The 20911-nt window shown below is 33.5% G+C and overlaps 1 protein-coding gene across 1 annotated transcript in view; it reads right to left on the reverse strand.

Annotated features, from left to right (window-relative positions):
• Positions 1-1925: 1925 nt before the first annotated feature.
• The window catches only part of MIB1 (MIB E3 ubiquitin protein ligase 1), a 142455-nt gene continuing 123469 nt past the window's right edge, over positions 1926-20911 (reverse strand). The window contains exons 16-21 of the mRNA XM_077135812.1: positions 20718-20899; positions 19240-19432; positions 15317-15395; positions 11393-11506; positions 9643-9743; positions 1926-8339 (exon numbers count right to left, since the gene is read on the reverse strand). Of these exons, the coding sequence (XP_076991927.1) occupies positions 8199-8339; positions 9643-9743; positions 11393-11506; positions 15317-15395; positions 19240-19432; positions 20718-20899 (810 nt within the window). The 3' untranslated portion in view covers positions 1926-8198. The remainder of the gene's footprint in view (positions 8340-9642; positions 9744-11392; positions 11507-15316; positions 15396-19239; positions 19433-20717; positions 20900-20911) is intronic.

A 20911-nucleotide genomic window follows, 5' to 3' on the forward strand; every position in this document is an offset into this window, starting at 1 on the left:
ACAAACTTATTTTTTCAAGGACAGCAACAAGGCAAGATGGAGGCAAGATTGAAGTAGGGTGGGGCTGTCAGCAGTGCGATCAGACAGGATGCTTTTGAAATTATCCGGGAAGAGCTGATAAAGACCTTGACAGTAGCAGTAGGAATGGAAATGAGGTCTGGATTCACGAGCTATTTCCTAAGAAGCAATCACAAGATTCTTCAAATAATTAAATGTCATAAGAGCAATCAACTATGACTGAAGTTCCTACTCTAAGAAACTGGCTAATAATTAACTGGGTATTAATTAACACAATTAAATTGGAAATAGTTGTTAGAGTGGCTGGATATCTATTCAGAGATGCCAAGAGTTGGAAATAAGAACTGGGGGATATAGAACCAAAGTCTTAATATACAGATGGTTGCTGAAGTCATAGTAATGGTGAGATCACCCACACTCTATACAGAGATGAATATGCCACTAACATTTTCCTCTACAAGCCTGCATTCAGAATATTGAGCAACATTATTTCCTTTGATATTCATCCTACATTCCATATATCACACTTCTGTTAATCTTGGTGGGTTTAAATGACCTTCTCAAAGAAATTGTATCAGTTCTCTAAATCTATTATTGAGAGTATTTCTCCACAGGTAGAATTATCCAGGCCCAATTCCCCTGTGTACCTGCAATAGGCAGAATGATGACTTCCCAAAGATGTCCATGTCCTAATTCCTGGACCTGTGAATATTTTATGTTAAATGGCAAAAGGGAATTAAGGCTGAAAATGGAATGAAGGTTGCTTACCAACTAACCTTAAAACAGGGAGAGTATCCTGGATTATCCAGGTGGGCCCAATATAATCACAAGCGCCCTTAAAAGTAGAAACGGGAGGCAAAAAAGTCAGTGTCAGAGGGATACAATGTGAGAAAGATTCAACTGGCCATTGCTGGCTTTGAGGATGAATGGGGCTGTAAGCCAAGAAAAAGGCAAGGAAACAGATTCTCCCCTAAAAACTCCAGAAAGGAATGCAGCCCTGCCAACACTTGATATGAGCCCAATGAGACCCACATGAGACTTCTGACTCCAGAAATGTAAGATAATAATTTGTATGGTTTCAAGCCACTAAGTTTGTGGTAAGTTGTTACAGCAGCAAAAGGAATCTGCATGACTCTAGTCCTATAAACATACATAATAAGAGCATATAATCTTTCTGAACTTCACTTCCATATGGTTTAGCCACGGTCAGTAAACAAAGGCTCTCTGATTTAGTTCTCTATTTTCCTAGCAATTTAGGGTTAATATCACTTATAAAAACATTTCCCAAACTGTATGCCAATGTTCCACTCAAGACATTAATTTGTGTTTTGTGGTAAAGGGAGAAAGGGAGGGACAGCAGACAATACTCAAATATATTTTAAAAATGATGAATATTGTATGATTTGAAAACCTGCCTTTCATAAAATTGGCATATCTGAGAATGAAAGGACTTGGCATGAAGGCATACCTAAGGCATGAACATCACATTTCATCAGCACACTGGTGCAAAGGCAGCATTGCTCAATATCTCACTGATATGTCAACAACTCAGTGATTGATGGTCTGTGTTACTGGTCTTGTCTATGCTTTCATAATTAGGTTTCTCATATTTTGGGCCTTAATTAAATAAAAATGAACTTATCAAATAGTTTTATTATAGAAGAAAAAAATTACTAGACTAATTATCATTCTTCAGCAAGTAATTTATCTGAAATATAGTTTTTGGTGTTTCATATTAATCCATGCATCCACTATAAACTCCTGTTGGTGCTCTGTCAATGCACCATTTCAAAGTTTTCACTGTCACATAAGTGTGGGAAATGCTTTATACTAGAGACAGGCAAATAATTTTAATCTATGTGAATGATGAATAACAATGATAAAATATAAATCAGACTTTCTAAAATGTCTTTATTTTAAAAACCTATACACAGCTTCAATTTAATAAAAATATTGCCATGAAATATCTAACCATACAGCATCAGAAATAAAAAGCACAGTTTATTAAAAGTTATCCAAAATAAAGTCACAGTTTTAAAGTGGGAACACATATGCTTTTTAAAAATAAACAATTAAAAGATTTTGTTTTAGATGGTTTTCCTCCTGAACATCTCCAAATAGACGTAATTAATCTTTGGAATGGAAATTAGATAACCTCAATAACTTCACAAATAAGTGTTTCTTTTAACTTAACAGATAACTCCCAAAATATGCAGTTACAATGTACTGAGACAACACTAAATAAGCCAAATATGTCAATACTTTAAAACATATACCTTTTTACTTTTTTTTTGCATGGACAGGCAGCGGGAATCGAACCCTGGTCTCCAGCACAGCAGGTGAGAACTTTACCTGCTGAGCCTCTGTGGCCTGCCCTAAAACATATACCTTTTGAGAGTGAAATTTATATCTGAGCTGTGAGGAGAAATAAATTTTTTATAGCAAAGGTGAGTCTTCTTGACTCACTGATTTACTTTATATCATATTTATCCTATTCAGACTACTTTCAGAAGAATCTTAGTCCTGAAACAATGTGAAATGTTAAAATAAGAAGAACTTGTTTGGGCCTTTAGATAGAGGTACCTTAAATATAACAATTACAATGAAAATTTTCCAAATGTGGACACTTACTAATTATATTTAGTTGGGATGAATGTCCTTGTTTCTCAAGGACAAGGTAATCTCCTTTCCAATAATATGCCTGAAGATTAAAACTCATGAAGATTTCTATAAAGAAGTAGTTTTCAAAAGATCAGAGTAAAACATTATAAAATGATACTGCATCATAAGTTTTATTAATGGTAAAATGACTGTTTATTTTTAAAAGCTTAGCTCTTGCTAAGCATTTTTTTAACAAAGGCTAATAAGCAAAAATCATTTGACATATAGAAACTACATTCACAAACAAGACTAAATTTAATCCAATAGTGAAAGACGGAAACACTGGAAAAAGTACAAAGCAAAACACTGCTATGAGTCAATAAAACTGCTTTCTATACTGATCAGACTGCATTTAGAATGACACAAGCATACTGAACTTAACAGAAAAACAATGTTGTGGATTCAGCCTAGGAAAGACTAGTATTAAGAATGACGTGCAAGTCTTGATATCCTTAAAAAAAATTTTTTTTTAACTTAACCATTTGAATAAAGGTGTTCCCCTCCCCCCATTTGAGGGGAAAACAACCTATGTTTACAAACAAATCTTTCTTTCATTCTAAAATAGCAAACTGTATGCATTCTACCTCCTCTTCCCAGAGGCTACTTACATATGACTTTGCACAATTACTTAACATGGAATTAACTTTTCTGGTAACAGTGTCATGGCCATAAATCAGTTCTTAAAAACATATCAAAAAAATATCAAGTGTAAATCTAGAAAACTTCCTTTAAAGAATTACCCAAACCTAGCACACATATTATACAAGCTGAGCGACACTACTTTCATACATGTATTATAATGATTCACATGAGCTAAAGACTGCCTATGTAATCTTTTTTCTACGCAATGGTTTGATGGTGTTGCCAAGTCAATAATTCTTTCAAGGCACTGAAGAATTATGTAGCTGGATTTTCTAAAATATAATTAGCAATTGCTTAAACTGTTAAAAAGCCCTGAGACAGAACTTTCAATAGCTTCCTGAAATTACAGATCTCAGACAAAATGGCACATTTGTTTATTTTACAAAAAATTGAAGACCATTTTGTTTTTTTGGAAGAAAGAAGTCATGTTTGTGAAATAAAATAAAGTAGACTGTACAGGAAAAGTAAAACACTGAGAAATAATATCTTTCTTTAACATTTTATACAGGTCAATTATAGTATGTAATCACAGATTTAGGCACAAATTGATGTGATAAGTCACCTCTCTGTATCTAAAGCCTAAATTCTCCAAAAAACAAAAATCTCAATTTTAACCTCAGATTTACATTTCCTCCTTACTCACAAATAAGAAGAAATGCTGCAAAGCATAATACTCTGACAGAAAAGGAGGTAGAAAATGCCAGTATAGCAACTTAAAATTTTAATTAATCAGTTCCACAATCTATTTCATTTTTCAGTACTGCAGTTTCACCCATGCACTCTTAACCATTTATCAGCAAACTGAGGCTCAACCTAAAGGACTTTTCCCTCACTGTAGCAAGACAACGTACACATGAGAAAGCATTAAGTAGTTTCCTTAAATTTAATGTTTTAAAGTACAATTATTAATACTGCTGTGATTTTATATAAAGTTCCAAGTCTATATATGAATATCAAGTAATATCAGTAAGCATTCCTATTATAACATTCAAGCAAATGAAATTCAGTTGCCTTTTTGAAAAAAAAATATTTTGAAACTTTTACAAGTAGACAAAGAAAATTGACATTTTCAACAACAAGGCACACATAATTTATGAAAAACGATTATGTTCCAAATTTAGTACAAATCAGAGCTAACCTAATTTTAATGTTTAAAATTTGTATCTCCTCTCTCACTCAAAATGAAGTAACAAACTTCCAATTACCAGGCTGAAACCTATTCAATATGATTGTTACCAATACCTTAATTAAATGGGGAGGAGAGGAGAAATGCTATACTCCCCCAAATTTTAGGAATTTGATGTTTACCATGACTTTAGATCCTGGAAACACAAACTACTAAAATAACCCAGGTGTTTCTTATTTATCATGGTTAAAATGTTATCCCCAAATTCATTTTTATACAAATTATTACTATAAAAACATTTTAGATCCTCTATAAGCATAAATGCTTTTCCTTTTGGATTGAAAAAAAAAGCAAACCGTGTAGCCTATAATTTACAGAACAATTTGTCCACTAAACCACATTAAAAACTGATTGGTTGAAATACACTATTATTGAATTAAATATACTCTGTGGCTTTCTGCTTTGATGATATTTACATGATCCTCTTTCATTTCTACACTCAAATACTGATTTCTCTCTTTCCTATTTGATACAATTCCTCCCTAACCTAACCCACCATTACTATTTCTCTTGGTTCATAAATTTAATTGCTAGTCCAATAAGAGTCTAGAATTCAGAATAAACAAACAGCAGCAATTATGCATAACTAGACTGTATTTCTACCATGGAAAAATTACCCAGCAAGCATTGAAATACAGGAATTTGAACAGGACCTATCTTAAGCAGCATGCATTTCAGTATGCTAAAATGGCCTTACATGCTAAAGCCATCAAAGATGAAAGTTTTAAAAAGTTATTTCCAACATTATCTATCAATTAATTTTATGCCTCAGTAGGTAGCTGGTCAGTTTTTAATGTTTAAAATAACAAATATCATAAAGCATAATTTGACCAGCTAAATGAAATACTCGTCTAATTACAATATTCCTACAGTAATACAAAATGTTTTCTTGCAAAACCTTCTTGCTCCCAACAAAATGAAATATGTATATAGCGCAAGCAATAAGAACGTTAAATTATGTGAACAAAAGTTATGAGAATAGCACCAACTGTTAAGTGTGTGTGTTTTGAGTAACAATGCTGAAAATCCTAGTTAGAAAAAAATAAAGGGGAAACTGTGATAGGAGCAAGAAGTATAGAGAAGGAATCCAAATACTACTGCGATGATGACAACTCTTCTGAAATATGAGGAAGAAATGTTTTCAGTACCCTCGGATCCCCTTTTTTTGGTTACAGATTACTTCAACTATACAACCACTGTATGATAAATTCTGTATGGGCTAAGATGCTGACTGTTTTATTCAGTGTTGTATAACTAGCCCTTGAAACATAGTAGTTGCTCAATAAATACTTTTTTGAGAATGCATGTCAAATACTTAAAAAAAATGATTCTAGGGAAAATAAACATTCTTTTGAGGTACAGGATAAAGTGATAATGAGAAGGAAATATGCCTAATTGGGAATTAGGAGACATATAATGAGAGGTAGTAGTTTCATAGAATTGGAGGAAAGTCACTTAAATGATTAAGGCTTAATCTTATTCTCACCAAAGCCCAAAATAAATTCAAAATATTTCAGGTGCTGGAAACCATGAATATAGAAACATTTTATAGTCATAAAACAGATTTCAAAGTGGTACATATACAGAAAATTCACAAGTACTTGGCACAAAAATGATAGTGATTTTATGACTTTTTATGGAAAGTTTATAAATGTTTATATTTTTAATATGGAATAAATAATTAAAATAGTCTGGAAGAAGAAATTATCTTTCAGGGATATAAATTTTAATACGGCAACCCAGGGATCAGTTTATTAGAGCTGCAGATCATACAAATCTCTGGTTGGCCAAACTATACATTAATCAGCAAGGTGCTCCCTCATTATCACTTGATCTAATGGAAAAGAGATGGATGGCCTATGGAATGGAAAATCCTGATTTATGTTTTTCAAATCTGAAAGAAGATAGTTATTTGTCTCTTTATATGGATATCATCAGTTATGTGTTCTTTCTGGAACTTCAAAATATGGTTTAAAAAATCGCTTCAGTGGTCCTTATTAGATAACTGATTGGAGTCATTTCTAAAATTAAATTTCTCTTAAATTTACTGTTCTAAATTATAACAGTTACTTAGCTAACCACAATATATGGAACTTGTATATGTAGCCTTGACAAAGACTACAAAATTAGCAAAGCTCACCACTGATTTCACCAATACTTGCCAAAAGTAGGAGCAATTAAGTAGTTAGAAACACAATTATCAGGAGGGCTAGATAGAGACTGTGCACTTTCATATTAAGTTGTGGTAGCAGAAAAAGTAAAATAAGAAAAGCTAGCCAGCTGCAAAGGGGAAAAACTATAAAAAAAAAAAAAAGATTACTATCCCAGGAGTACATTTATGCACAATATATAGTAGACACTATTGTAAGCAGCTAATATTTTTATAATCTAGCAGCAATGAACCCCAAAACATTTATTTCTGTGTATATTTATCCTAGACATTTTAAGATTTTACTCATTCAAAGGAAAGGAAATGGTTAGATGCTCTGGAGCCAGAGTACAGGTCAAAAATAAATCAGACATATTCTTGTAAATGTCCTAGTCACTCTTGCTAAAGTAAGTATTTACATTAGGTTATTATGTTTTGAATATTGCTGGCAGTTCATATAATATCCTCATCTGGAGGTATAAAGAGAGACTTACAGTAAGCCCTACCAGCTGAGAGAGAATGGAAGAGGCTTATGATGAAGGTAGAATCAGTAACACTGTCAGAATTCATGCAGATGGAGAAGCAAAGCTTTCTGCCTTCGGACAGTGCATCCTCCTCCTCAGATCAGCACATCAGAAATGCTGAACGGCACCTCAGAAGCACAAAGAGGGCAATGCTATTTCACTAATTAGAGATCGAGCCTGGATTAGTAACCATGTGGAAAACTGTAGTACACTTTTAAGGGACATTTTTAAAAAGCTGACTGAACAAAACAATGTATAAATTAATGTAAGGAAGGCAGTTAATAGGTTCTCTTTTATTAGATACCTTTTTCCCTTCAATTCTCCATTGTATTTGCTTGTTTTTCCTTTTTCATGTCTATCAGTCTTTTTGAAACTGGCAATTTGATTCAAATTCAACAATTTCCTTTTAAGTCTGGAAAATAAGCTAAATGCAAAGTCATTCTCTCATTCTATATTTCTGTTTACTCTAAATTCAGAAACAATCACTCAGATTGTTCTTAGAAAGAATATTCTCTCTTCAATATTTCCTTAATTATGAGGAACTAGGAGTATAATTCAATCATTTAATATATGTGCAATAATGGTTTGATCTGTCCTACTTCATTTGATGCATAACCTTTCTGAGCATCTGTGTCAACTCACTGTAAAATCATGATAAACTGAAGAATCATAGGGAGATGATTATATATTTCAAAAGATATATGAGGCCTCACAAATTTATGAACCATAAGAGAAAATTCAATGGACACACAAAAAAGAGATTCTAAATGGTTTTCCTCTTAGGAGCTAAAATACTATGAATTACATAGATTTGATATTTCAAATTAACAACAAAACAAAACAGTTTCAAACACTTATATCAGGTATTTTTGTTCTAGTACATTTACAGACTAATTACACTCTTGTAAAGAAACTATGATATTGGAAATTACTTCATTAGAATCTCAACTGGCTTCAAAGCTTACTAAGATCTCATAACCAAACACTTTCGCCAACAAAACACACTGTGTTTTTTTAGTTAATACAAAAGAATCCTTCGTTCAATAGCCTTGCGACAAATAGGACATTCACTCATTCGGTCTCCACAGAGCTGGCATGTTCCATGGCCACAGAGGAAAATCATATTCTTTAGACGATCCAAACACACAGGGCACATTGTCTGTAATGTGAGATAGCAAAGTTATTAATGCTAAGACAATTTTATAATTTGAAAGTGTAATTTGGGACAACTCTGAACATCATTAGTTTTCTTCTGTTTTAGCCAAATAATCTCTTGTTGCTTAAAAAAATTTTTTTTATTTTAAATAGTTAAAATGACATTCATATAAGAAATATTGGTGGTACTGTAAGGACAATACCTTCAATCTGGTTCAGATTCCCCAATTCTAGATGCGATTCTGCTCTTGTTGGAAATAAAACCATGTATCAGGCATACTGGGGGAAAAGGGTAGAAATGTAGCTAAGACTACCAGGCAACTCTGTGCTAGATGTGATGCAATCTCAGCCTCATTATCACTCCCACTTTAAAAACAAGGAAACGGAGACTCCAAGAAGTTAATAACTTCCCCAAGACAAATTGTGATGTGAACTCAGGTATATGACCCAGAAGGTATACTTCTGTAAAAACACTCTAGGAAATCACATATACACTCACAAAAACACATTTTACATTTATATCTATAAAAACATAATTCACCTTAATATATCATAAAACTTCATTCTGAATTATATCTTCCTTAAATAACATAGAAATAAAATAACTGAACAAGAACTCTTAGATTAATAAACTAGGCCTAAAGCCTACATGAAAATATAGTTTCCAACCTTGACAATATCCTCATACATACGGCTCCAGAGATTAGTGTTTAAAAAAGCGGGGGGGGGGGGGGGAAGATGTGGGCCATGGTAGCTCAGCAGGCAGAGTTCTCACCTGCCATGCTGGAGACCCAGGTTTGATTCCCCATGCCTGCCCATGAACAACAAAAAAAGGATTTTCCCAAGTTTCTATTCCTAAATCATATCCTATTTAACTTTATTAGGTAATGATAAACTGTTTTCCAAAGTGTTTTTACAATTTATATTCCGACTAGCATTGTATAAAATTAATGGATGAAAAAAAAAAAATTCATGGATGTTACATATTCTGCCTAAATACTTGACACTGACAGTCTTTATTCAATATATTCCCCAATCTGGTGGGTGTGAAAAGGCACCTTGTTGTGCTTTTAATTTTCATTTCCCAATTACAAATGCAAATTGAGTCTTTTTTTCATGTATTTATTGGCATCAAGGTTTCCTATTTTGGATAGTGCTTGATTAAATCTTCTTATCAGATATTATTTGCTACAATATTCAAGTACTACTAGTGACACACTAATATAAACCATGCTTGCTACAGAGAATACTAATAGTTTCCAGGAAAATATCAAATTCCATTTTTAGCATGAAGAAATGATTATTACCTGTTCTTTAATGTCCTGCAGCTGCTGCTGCAGCTTCTGCACGTCTGCGTTGACATTGGTGTTGTCCTTGTCCTTCTGCAGCGCTGGAATGTTCCCACTCGCTGCAGCACAGACAACAATTTTAAATGTTACTACTGTTTTGTCACAGTATTTTTTAATTTAAAAAATTACTATTTTGCTTATTAAAAACACAAGGCTATTATCAGAATCCTCTTTAAAACTTTCCACATTTAACAACTGATACAGTAATGGCATTTCATTTGCCCATCTTCAAAAAGGAAGAGATTTGATAAACTGACCAACCTCCTATAAACAATCTAACATCTAGCAGACTTGGACACTTGCAAAATCTTAGAGCAGCCTTGGGAAATCTGTGTGAGGGGGTGTGAAGGGAAAATCCCATCAGGGAAGTGACAGACTCACAAGAACTGTTACTGCTACATATGTTAAACATATGTTGAATGAAAGGTTTAAAACTTCTTAATATTTTATTATTCAATAAAAGATAAATTATAAAGCTTACGAATAAAAAAAAATTACTAGAAGTTGGCTAGATTTATCAATTAACTATCACTGTTTAAACAACCACTCCAAAGCCCAGTGGTTTAAAACAGATAATCATTTTCCTGTTTCCGGTTATTACTAATAAAACTGTTATGATCAAAAAAAAAATGAAAGAAATAGATTTGCACATTAATTTCTAGTTATATTTACACTTCAGGCAGACAACAATCCACATACAGATTTTTGTGGTCTTCCAAGGCTCTACTTGCTTCCTGTGGCAAACTCATAAATACATTTTGTTTGTTTTCCCCGCTCCTACACTGTACAAATCAAAGCACAGTGTGGATAAAATTTTAGCCAATTTCAGCAATTATCTTAAACTTCTCTTAGATGATCAAAAAATCCTAGCCTCCTTCTTTTATGCCCAAATTTCTTGTTGTTACTGATGTAATGTGAGGAACTCAAGAAAGGTGATAATCAAGTGGTCTGACAGCACAGTAGAAGAAAATCTTTCAGTTGACTTTTTCTGCTCTCAAGACTCTTGGTCTTTTTACTCTAGTTAATCTGTTCCCAGGATTTTTATTCTGCTCCATTTGAGTTAAAGACAAAAGCCCTGGGCAGAAAAGTGGCTACACTAACATACATTTACATGTATTCATAGAACAAAGAAATCAAAGGTATCGTCCAACTTACATGTAGTGCAAAGAAGAAAAATATCTTCACACAACTATGGTGCTGAAAAGACTGAACATAAATAATTTATCTTTTACTGAGTTAGGGTTCTAGTTTACCTTCAGTTACTCTGTCCCAAATAATTACTATACCATTAAACATTTAAATGCACTAGGGAAACCTGCTACCTAAAGGAATCTTGTTAATACTTTTGCAAACTGAAAGAATAATTTATATATGATTCACAGCAAGACATACAAAATTTTATCTTAAAAATAGCAAATTTTCTTTATGCAAAAATACAACTATACATATATTCTTTATACCATATGTGGATACTTCTTGTGAGACTAATTTTTAAGTTCTATAATCATATGACAAATTAGAAAATGTAATTTCAGGTATGTTTCTAGTAATGCAACAAAACCACCAGAAAATCCTACCTGTTTATCTGTGGGTCCAAGTCACATATCTTATGTTTTATAAGGCAACGGTTTATTATTAATCAGAAGAATGTTCAAGGAAGCATGGACAAAAAAGCAAAATTTAAAAATGCCTAAAAAAATTCACTTACAGATATCATCAGTGGCATCCTCTGAACTTTTCCCTCCACAACACATAATGAAAGGCAGTCTTCGTTCAACTACTGCCCGACACTGCACACACTTTTTCATCAGGTTAGCACAGTCTGGAAAATAGTAGCAGAGACATTTCTTAGAACATGACTAAGGGTGTGGCCTTTTCTGCTCATTTTTATAACATACTGAACAGTGAAAGAAGCATTAAGCAGATCATATTAATATGCAACTCTACATCCATAAAATCTTATCAACCTAAAGATGAGCTTTCTCCATTGGTAGCCTCTAAAACAGATAGCCTATCTTTATGAAAATAATGAGTAAATAGTCAAAGTTCCTTTGTTTTTTAAAATAAGTAACAATAAACATTTCAAGATCTTAACGCTTTTCACAAATTTCATCTAATACTAAAATCATAAGGTTGTTCATGTGTTAATTTTCTAAGATCATTTGCTATTGCAAGTGACTCTAAAATTCCTAAAATATGTTGAACAATTCTCCTGCTTCCATTTCTATCAAATTGACACAAAGTAAGAAGGGAATGACTTAGTGACTACTTTTTTAATAAAGCAGTTCAGGAACATATTAAAAATTTATCATAATGGATTATATTTCTAATAGTCAATCTGAAAAGCTGTAAACTATATTTCATTAGAATGTTCTCCTATTCCAAGAGGAAATATGAAAGATAAAATTATATGTTGTAGATTAATACCTTACAACTAAAGTTGTTAACTACAGATAACAGCACATACTGCTTCAATATATTCTTTCCCATTATCATTTATTATGACTGTATATTCCAATACCTTAGGCTATGTACCATGTATTTTTGTCATTCTCAAAACAGGAAAAATAACAAAACTGTAGCAGGTATCCAGGAATAACTTACGAAAAGATCCTAAGCTTTAACAAAGCAAAATCTACTGAAATGGGCAAGGTAGGGCACATACTGTGACTCCATTATAGGGAAGAACCAGTATCAGGCCAGGGGCTACAGACAGACGGGTTTAATGCAGGTCAGTGTTAAAATGCACCAGGCGGAGTTAATGCTAGCTGCTAAACCTGGACTGAGATTTGGCTTCAATCTGGGGGCATATTTTTTCTTAAATTTAAAAAATTAATGTAATTGCTTCATTATATAATATAATTTATAAACCACAATCATCTAAAATTCTTATAACTCTTAAGTTAGGTTGTTACATTATTTCTACAAAATCTTTTCTCCGAGGTGGATATAATCCTTCTTTCTTTAGCCTGTAAAGGCACTTTACACTCTTCATGACTCTATCTAACATATGCTTAACTGTGATGTGGGACTGAGCTAACTACTTCACCGTATACTTGCTGAAAGAGGGACATTTTCTGTCTCAGCTTCGTCTTCTCTAGCAAATAAATACTTAACAACTTGTCTATAATAAGGAGAAAATAGAATCTATTTCTTGGGACTGTTGTGAAAATAAATGAGAAAATACACAAAAAGAGATTAAAACGCCTGATAAAGACATAAGAGCTCAATAAAAGTTAGAGGTGTTCCTCTTCTTACATTTTAAAGCAAAAACCATGTAAAATTTTGCAGAAAATATTATTTTTTCTTCTAGAATCTGTACTGTTAACTAATAATAACAAGACTCTAGTCTCATGTAGGTTGTCACTTCGACTAATTACAGGTCAAGTTCAACCTGTCACCTATTTTTGTAAATAAAGCTTTATAGGAATACAGTTCTGCCCATTCATTTACATATTGTCTATGGCTTTTATGCTAAAATGCCAGATGTGAGTAGTTGGAAAAAGTTGAAATCATGAGACCCACAAAGCCCCAAATATATGCTACTTAGTCCTTTATAAGAAAAGTTTGCCAATCCCTGATTTAGGAAAACTTCCATATATCAAACCCTTTTTACTTAAGACAGAGAACTCTCTTTCTGCATGCCCCTTGTCTAACTGATAATGCCATCATCAAACCAGTCTCTGGTAGACAGAAACAGTTACTTGAGGCAGAACATGACTTTTCTTTCATTGACAGAGCTATCCACTGGAATGAAAAAAGACCAAGGCTTGAAGCAAATTTATACCAATGAGATTAAGCCATCATACATTTTATATTATTACTTGATTCAGATATTATATTAAAAATTACTATCAGCTGAATGAATTACCATGCTCTACCCTGAGCCTGTTTAAGTAAATGATAAAATTGTTAAACTTCTTTAAAATCCTTCATTGATGAAATGAAAAAGCAAAGGGAAGAGAAGTATTGAACCATGTATGAATTTGAAGAGAACAAGGGGGATATAAAAAGCCAAGGGCACCAAGAGAATATATTTAAGAGATATTTTAAATGTCCCTTAAATTTTAATACTGTCCTAAGAAAGAAAAGGTTTCTATATGATCTCTCTTTTTTTTCACATAAGGAAGCATTTATTTGAGGTTTAACATGAGATCATACAAATAAAATTTGTATAAACAAATCTACACTGAGGCATAACACAGATAGCAAAGGACAAAGTGAAAACAAAGAAAACTAAATGGCAGCTATATACAGTTGGACACTTGTGTCTTGTACATTAGAAAGTCTTTTACAAATAATCATCTTAGATCAATAGAAAACCAATCTTCAACATTGTCCTGCAAGTTGGGTTACTCTAGCATGTCCTCCTGTTTTCTCCAAGGTCCTCCTTTAGTATGGCTGGTAATTCTTTTGGTGACTGCCACCCCCCTTGCGATCCCTTGCCACATGTGCTCTGTTGGCCTTATCCACGACCCTTAGGTCCACCTCATCCAGTAGCTGCAGCTCCTCTTCCTCCTTTCCGTTATTGCTGTTGCTGCTTCTGGGTTATGCAACTTTGATTTCACATTTCCCAAAACAATCTGATAATATCTGCTTTCTAATAATTTCTTTACTGGCTCTTCATCTGTATATGTGATAAAACAAAATTCTCTTCTTTCATTTGTTTTTGTACCCATGGGAAGTTCAATATTTTCAATCCCTCCAAATGCTCCAAAATACTATTTGCTTCTTCAAAAGTATCTGGACTCAATCCACCCACAAAAACTTTTCTGGGGGGTTCTTTCCCTTTTAAAGCCTTTGCCCTTTTGGGGTCTATCAATTTGCCATTCAGTTTGTATTCTTTCAGTTCCCAAACCTTATCAACACTAGCAGCATCTGTGAAAAGCACAAATCCAAATCCTCATGATCTTCCAGTGACTGGATCTGTTTTAACTGTGCAGTCTGCGACCTCTCCAAATCGAGACAAATAGTCAGATATTTCTTGCTTGTATCCCAGCTCAAGCCTCCAATAAACATTTTACCATCATCCTGCTGATTCTTGCTCATGTTAATTCTGGATCCCTCTGAGAATTCCTCTGTGTTGCTGGACTCGTTCATTTCTCCATGGTGGTGGAGTTGTAGGCAGGGGGCTGCTGCTGAGCAGACCGAGTCCCAGTAGCAGCAGCCTCAAAGTGGTCTCTTGACATAAAGGTTAATGGAGGGTCAGATTATAGCCCTACATGGCTGCCATGGGTTTTTTCGGTATTGGGGAAAGTATGCAGGAGACATACTTTCATATTAAAGTGAAGGCAAATGAAGATGTGCTAATTTTATATGGGAGAAAAGGCTAGACTGCACGTTTCAAAGTTCAATTTTAGAAATAAATTTCTATTGTGCGTTAAAAGAGATCATCTATGGTAAAAAAGACAACTGAAATAAAAATCCAAGCTGGTAGAAGACCATATAATCTTCTCTAATGCTTAGGAGCATGGAGGGAAATAGCTGACTTCTAGTACAGAGAAAGAAACAGAAGGTACTAGAGGTCCACCAACTTCTTTGTTTGTGAGCTATTAAAAAATACTTCAAAAATGTAGCATTTTTTTACCTGTTATTTTCATAATATTCGGGAAGATTTGTATAGGCTACTTACTTTCGCAAGCACACATATGTCCACAAGGTTGAAAAAGAACAGCTGCTTTTTTGTCAGAGCATACCACACATTCTTCAATCTACAGAAAAGAAATTACAGCACAGCAGTGAACATCTACAGATAAATCCAGTAACTCTACCAGTTCCATTTGCATTTGTATCCAAACATACTTCCTCTATAAGGAAACATTCAAGGCACAAAGAAATTGAATACACATCTCAACTCTGTCCTCTACTCTCATTGGTTATTGCTCTATTTCCAGTTTTCATTAATCTCCCAATTTCTGCTAGTCTCTCTAGCTGCCCAAAAGAATGGCATAAAAAATTCCAAATCCTCTAAGGTCAGGGGGACATTTTTTTTTTTCAAAAAAAAAAAAACACTTTTAAAAAGACAAGGAACAAATAAAGAAGAATAAAATTAAATGACCAAGAGAATGACAGAGTTCTGATAGTAATTAAAGATCTAGCCAGATTGTCCAGACTGCTAAAGCTCAAGGGGAATTTTCTTGTTTCCCTTACTTCAAAGGAACTCTACCTAAAAACAGCCACTTTCCAAGACTCAGTCAGTGCCCCACTCTGGTTGGAACCCCACATTTTAGACTATTCTTTCTCCTTGACTTCTAAAGCCACAAGTCTTTCACAGCCTATTCCAAATTTCCTCCATTTCCTAATTTTTCTCCATTTAATATCCTCCACTTAATCTCCACTTAATCTGAGTTTGGAATGTGACTGTTTAACAACCTTAGCTCTGGCCTCCTTTACCCTTGCATCACTCCACTGTCCCTGGCTTCACACCCATCTTTCACCTATTCTCCCTTTGAACACACATTCGCATTTACTCCTATCTGTATCACCTAATACTACTGTCCAAAACGGATGGCCACCACTCACCTAAATTGACCTAAATAACCAACTGTCACATGTTCTCTCTATGAGCTTTCACAATCTATACCCCAATATGTACACAGACTTTATACAATTGAAGCAACAGTGGAAAACAGTATGAGTGAATATTTACAAATAAATTTATTAACTTTACAGTTCCATTTGTATCCAAATGCATTTCCTCTATAAGGAAACAATCCAGACACAGAAAAATTAACATATACCTCTCCTCTGTGTGATATTCGTGGATTCAAATCCCAACTTTACCACGGACATATTACTGAACATTGTTCTGTCTTAGCTTTTAAAATCTGAATAATAAGGAACAATCCTTCACAGAATGAAAGAGTAGTTTAAACTAGGCAATGTGTGCAAAGTGCCTAGTTCAATGCTAAATATAATCAGGGCTCAATGTGTGATAATTCCTTTCTCCCTTCTATATTATTGATGTGCTGTTTTAATAATGATTTCCAATTCATTTGTCTTCATATCTAAATTGTTTTTAAAGAGTTTTAAATAGTCTAACAAATTGCTCTAACCATTTACTTACCCATTCCCTTATTGTTTTAAAAAAAATTATGACCCTAACCCCTACCCCACACCTTCTGGATTATTTTCTCAGGCTACAGTCCTAGGAATGGAATCAATAAATCAAAGTGTATGTTCATTGTAATGGTTGGTGTGTATAGCCAGAATGGCCTAGCAAAACATGAACACAATTATTCAGCCTCCAAGAGTGTTAAGAAAGTGCCCATTTCCCACTTTCCTTGCTAGCATTTATTTTTTAAATTTATTTTGGTCAATTTGATAGGAGTAGTTAATGATAATTCATCATTTTTAAATTTGTATTTTTCTAATTGCTAAAGAGACCAAGTTTGTGTATTCCTCTTTCCTCCAAATAATGGTTTTACAATTTGTTTTATCTTCAATGAAGATGTTCATTATTCTTTAACCACTTGGGGTCACTATTTCTTTATAGTCAAAGGCTCTGCAATCAATCTGACAAAGTCTATTTTGTGGGTATGTTAATTTTATACTTTTCCAAAGGCTTGAAAATTTCATAATTTAAAAAGCAACTACAAGCCTGAAAAATCTTGGAATAACCATATTCAGAAGTGGTCCAAAAAGCAATGACAGCACAGCCCTTCTCCCCCATCGCTTTTTGCCAACTCTCCCTTAAAGTTATTAATCTTAATTTTGTCTATATATCAGAACAATGGCTGGAGAATCAAGAAACCAGCATTGCAGACCTGCCTGCAACTGCATTTCTTAGAGCTACAATTCTTCCTACTGTAAACACTGGAATTAGGCTAGATGAATAATAAGTGCTAGTCTATATTCAAAACACTGCTTTTGACACTAGGCCTCTGAACGGCTACTCACATTACTGCTCACTTAAGGCACCTACATCTTCTAAGGCAGAGTGGTTTTTAAGTCATAGAATGCCAATTTATTACACAATTTTAGCAGGGTATTATCACATATATCTTTGTTTTGACTACAAAACAGGTGCTCAATAAAGGTGCTCAAAATAGGGCTTAAATTTCAACAAAAAGTTTCTGGCACAACAGCAGGATACGCAGATAAATTTAAAAAGAGAAAACTGCAACTTATGTTGTTCTTTCCAATTTTTTTCCAGACTGTTACTTTGTAAGCAGGTACCCAAAGCAACTTATAAGTACCAAATAGTATGATCCATGTTAGCTTATTAAACAGAATTGACATTAATATAACATATATGACATGCCAGCACAGTGCCCAGCATGCAAATGCTGTTAGCTCACCCTCACCCCCTTTACTAATAGATGAAGCAGCTATACACTATACTACTCCAGTACCTCTGTTCCAAAAAAACTCCCTTCTGCTGTTCTGCTGAAAACTTTAACAAAAATACATTCATTTGGGTCATAAAAGCCATCCAGTATAAAAGTCCCCTTTGAATATATAAGAAGCACTGGTAGGATAAGTCATTGCTACTTAATTCTTTAGGAAAATTATACCAGCTCCTTTCCAATTAATGAATGTTAATGAACAGCTTAGAAGTGTAAAGAGAAAAATGAAGACATGGGAATGGTAAAGAGCATGATCTGCATAAATGAAACTAGCATATTTTTTGGTTTGAGCTACTCATCTTAAGAGAAATTATTCATAGGAGACCTGAATCTCATTTTACACACATGCATACACAAGTCAGAAAAAACTAAAAGGAAAATCAATTAAGTCAGTAAACCAAAATGAGTAAGATGACACAGTTATGATAAAGCACTGAGTTACATGGACAAAGAACGAAGCCAGAAATAGAACAAGGAATAATGTCTCTTGAAAAGTAAATGGATGGAGTCTATGGAGACAAAAAGGTAACAGGGCACACAGAATTTGGTATTACTAATTACAAGACAACCAGGCTTTGTTTGCCTCTTGATGGAATGTAATATAAAGTACATAGCATCATCTGTGAGGTTTTCTTGCCAAAAATGTTTATCCTGGCCCTAATCAAGGCTTTTGATCTAATTTCCAATTTACCAGAAACACAGAGGACCCAGAAACAAATTCAATGACACCATGAAGAAGCAAACAAATCCAGAATGTGTGACAATGTACAAAAAAACTATACTGGTCTTTTCAAAAAGCTAACTTATTAAAGGTGCAATATATAAGAAATAATAGGAAGTAGAATTAAATATAACTTAAAGGTTAAAAAAGGGCAGCTTTGAAAGTAAAATAGTAAATTAGTTTTATTTTTAATTATAATTTTGATATAAAGAAGGAAACCCATAAGCACTAAAAAAAATATGATAGTATATAATCAAATTTAGAGAATAACAAAATTGGCAAAACAAATACATTTAATAGGACAAGATGGTAAACAAGCAATAAATTCAGAAATTCTGAACATACGTATAAATTAGATATTCCAATAAAATCACTGTTTGAGAGAACAAAATTAAATAGATATATAGCATTTTATAATTTTATTTATTAATAAATAAAATCAAAGATTTTATAAAATGATAAAATACTATATTAAATAGTTATTACCTTTGTTCTGGACTGAACTTGTTCTTTACAAATGAGACATTTCTTAACTCGTGGAGAACATAAAGAACAGGTAGCAATATGTCCACATGGGCCAAAAAGAGTATCTCTCTTCATATCTGAGCACACCATACACTCCTCTAAGGTTTCAGAATCATTACTAATCATAGAAGGACTCCGAGATCCCACTTGACCACTAATAAAAGAAAATATTTATAATCAATCTCAGCAGAAGATTACAAATTCCTTAATTAAAAATTTTAAAAAACATTTAAAGCATCATTAAGCATACACAAAACAACTTCAATTATGTTAAAAGATGAAGCTTTAACATCTGTATTGTGAAACACTGTATACTATTTCTTTCTACATATCTATATCTTTGCATCTTTATGCACATCTAGTACTATTCAAAGGTCACAGTGAACAAATTATCACTGAATGATTTTTTCTAAGAAATAAAAAACACTAGTGAAAAATCATTTAACATAAAACACAATTTCAATGAGGACCTGTTTTATCTACACAGAACCAGCAGAGGGAAGCATAACAATAAAAAAAAGTCCTAATAAAGACAGTAGTCATACTATCTAAAGGCAGAATGAAATAAACAGTTTACAACAGACAGAGTACTTTGGAAAATAAGACATTTCAGTTGCTGCTCTGACATTTCTTTAAATGCATCACTGAGGAGTACGGGAGTCCAAAGAGATGTCATCTCATCAATACACTTGTAAGTAACAAGAGAAGCAACAGAACCCAATACTGAAATGTTCAGTGACAAGAGCCAGGCATAAAAGGGCAAAATAATGGTAGCATAGCACTATTTGCTAGGAAAAGTAATAACAATACCTTTTTGGGTCTACAGTATCTCATACTAAGTGATTAGTTTTGCCACAAATAGTAATGAAAATCACCAGCATATTTTACTTTCAGAAATGACCAGTGTAATCACATCTTTAGAGTAAATTCCATCAGAAACAGGTTCATTCATTTTCTTCTTTCAATCCTTCATTGACTGATTCAAAAACTACTTATTGAGGGCCTGCCAAGCAATGTGCAGGCTGCTAGAATTATCACCGAGTTTGTGTGAGAAACACCCTGCTGGTGGGACTGCAAACTGCTTTCCCTAAGGAAGATACTATTAAAATTTTAAATACATATAATAGACACAGCAATTTCATTAGCAGGACTTTTCTTATAGGTGATACTCCTCTAACACACAGTAGTACTAGATCAGATTAGTTCAGAAAAGATTCTTAGAACTTATTAGATATAAAGCAGTATATAAACAACGTGAGGAATACAACCTAAATAAAAGACATACTGCCAGCAGAAGAATTTTTAAGGAAGAAAGGTCAACACAAAGATACAGGAAGATCAAAGACATTCTTAAGTATTCAAGTCTACCATCATGAAACCAGATAATATTTTACTTTATGTATAGATTCTTAAGTTTTATGATAATAAATAATACAAACCTGACTTTTTCTTTATGACATTTTGCCAGTGCTTTGCAGAGACTTGGATCAGGACAGAGATCAAGTGGCGACTGTCCCTTCTTATTTCGAATGCTAAGGTCAGCACCATTGGCTGCCAAGAAACAGGCAATTGATGCTGCGCTCTTCTTCTCTGCTCCTTGGGTACCAAGCCCCATAATTAACTGAAATTTAAA

The sequence above is a fragment of the Tamandua tetradactyla genome, chromosome 18, assembly GCF_023851605.1.
Source record: "Tamandua tetradactyla isolate mTamTet1 chromosome 18, mTamTet1.pri, whole genome shotgun sequence".
In the NCBI taxonomy this organism is placed as follows: domain Eukaryota; kingdom Metazoa; phylum Chordata; class Mammalia; order Pilosa; family Myrmecophagidae; genus Tamandua; species Tamandua tetradactyla.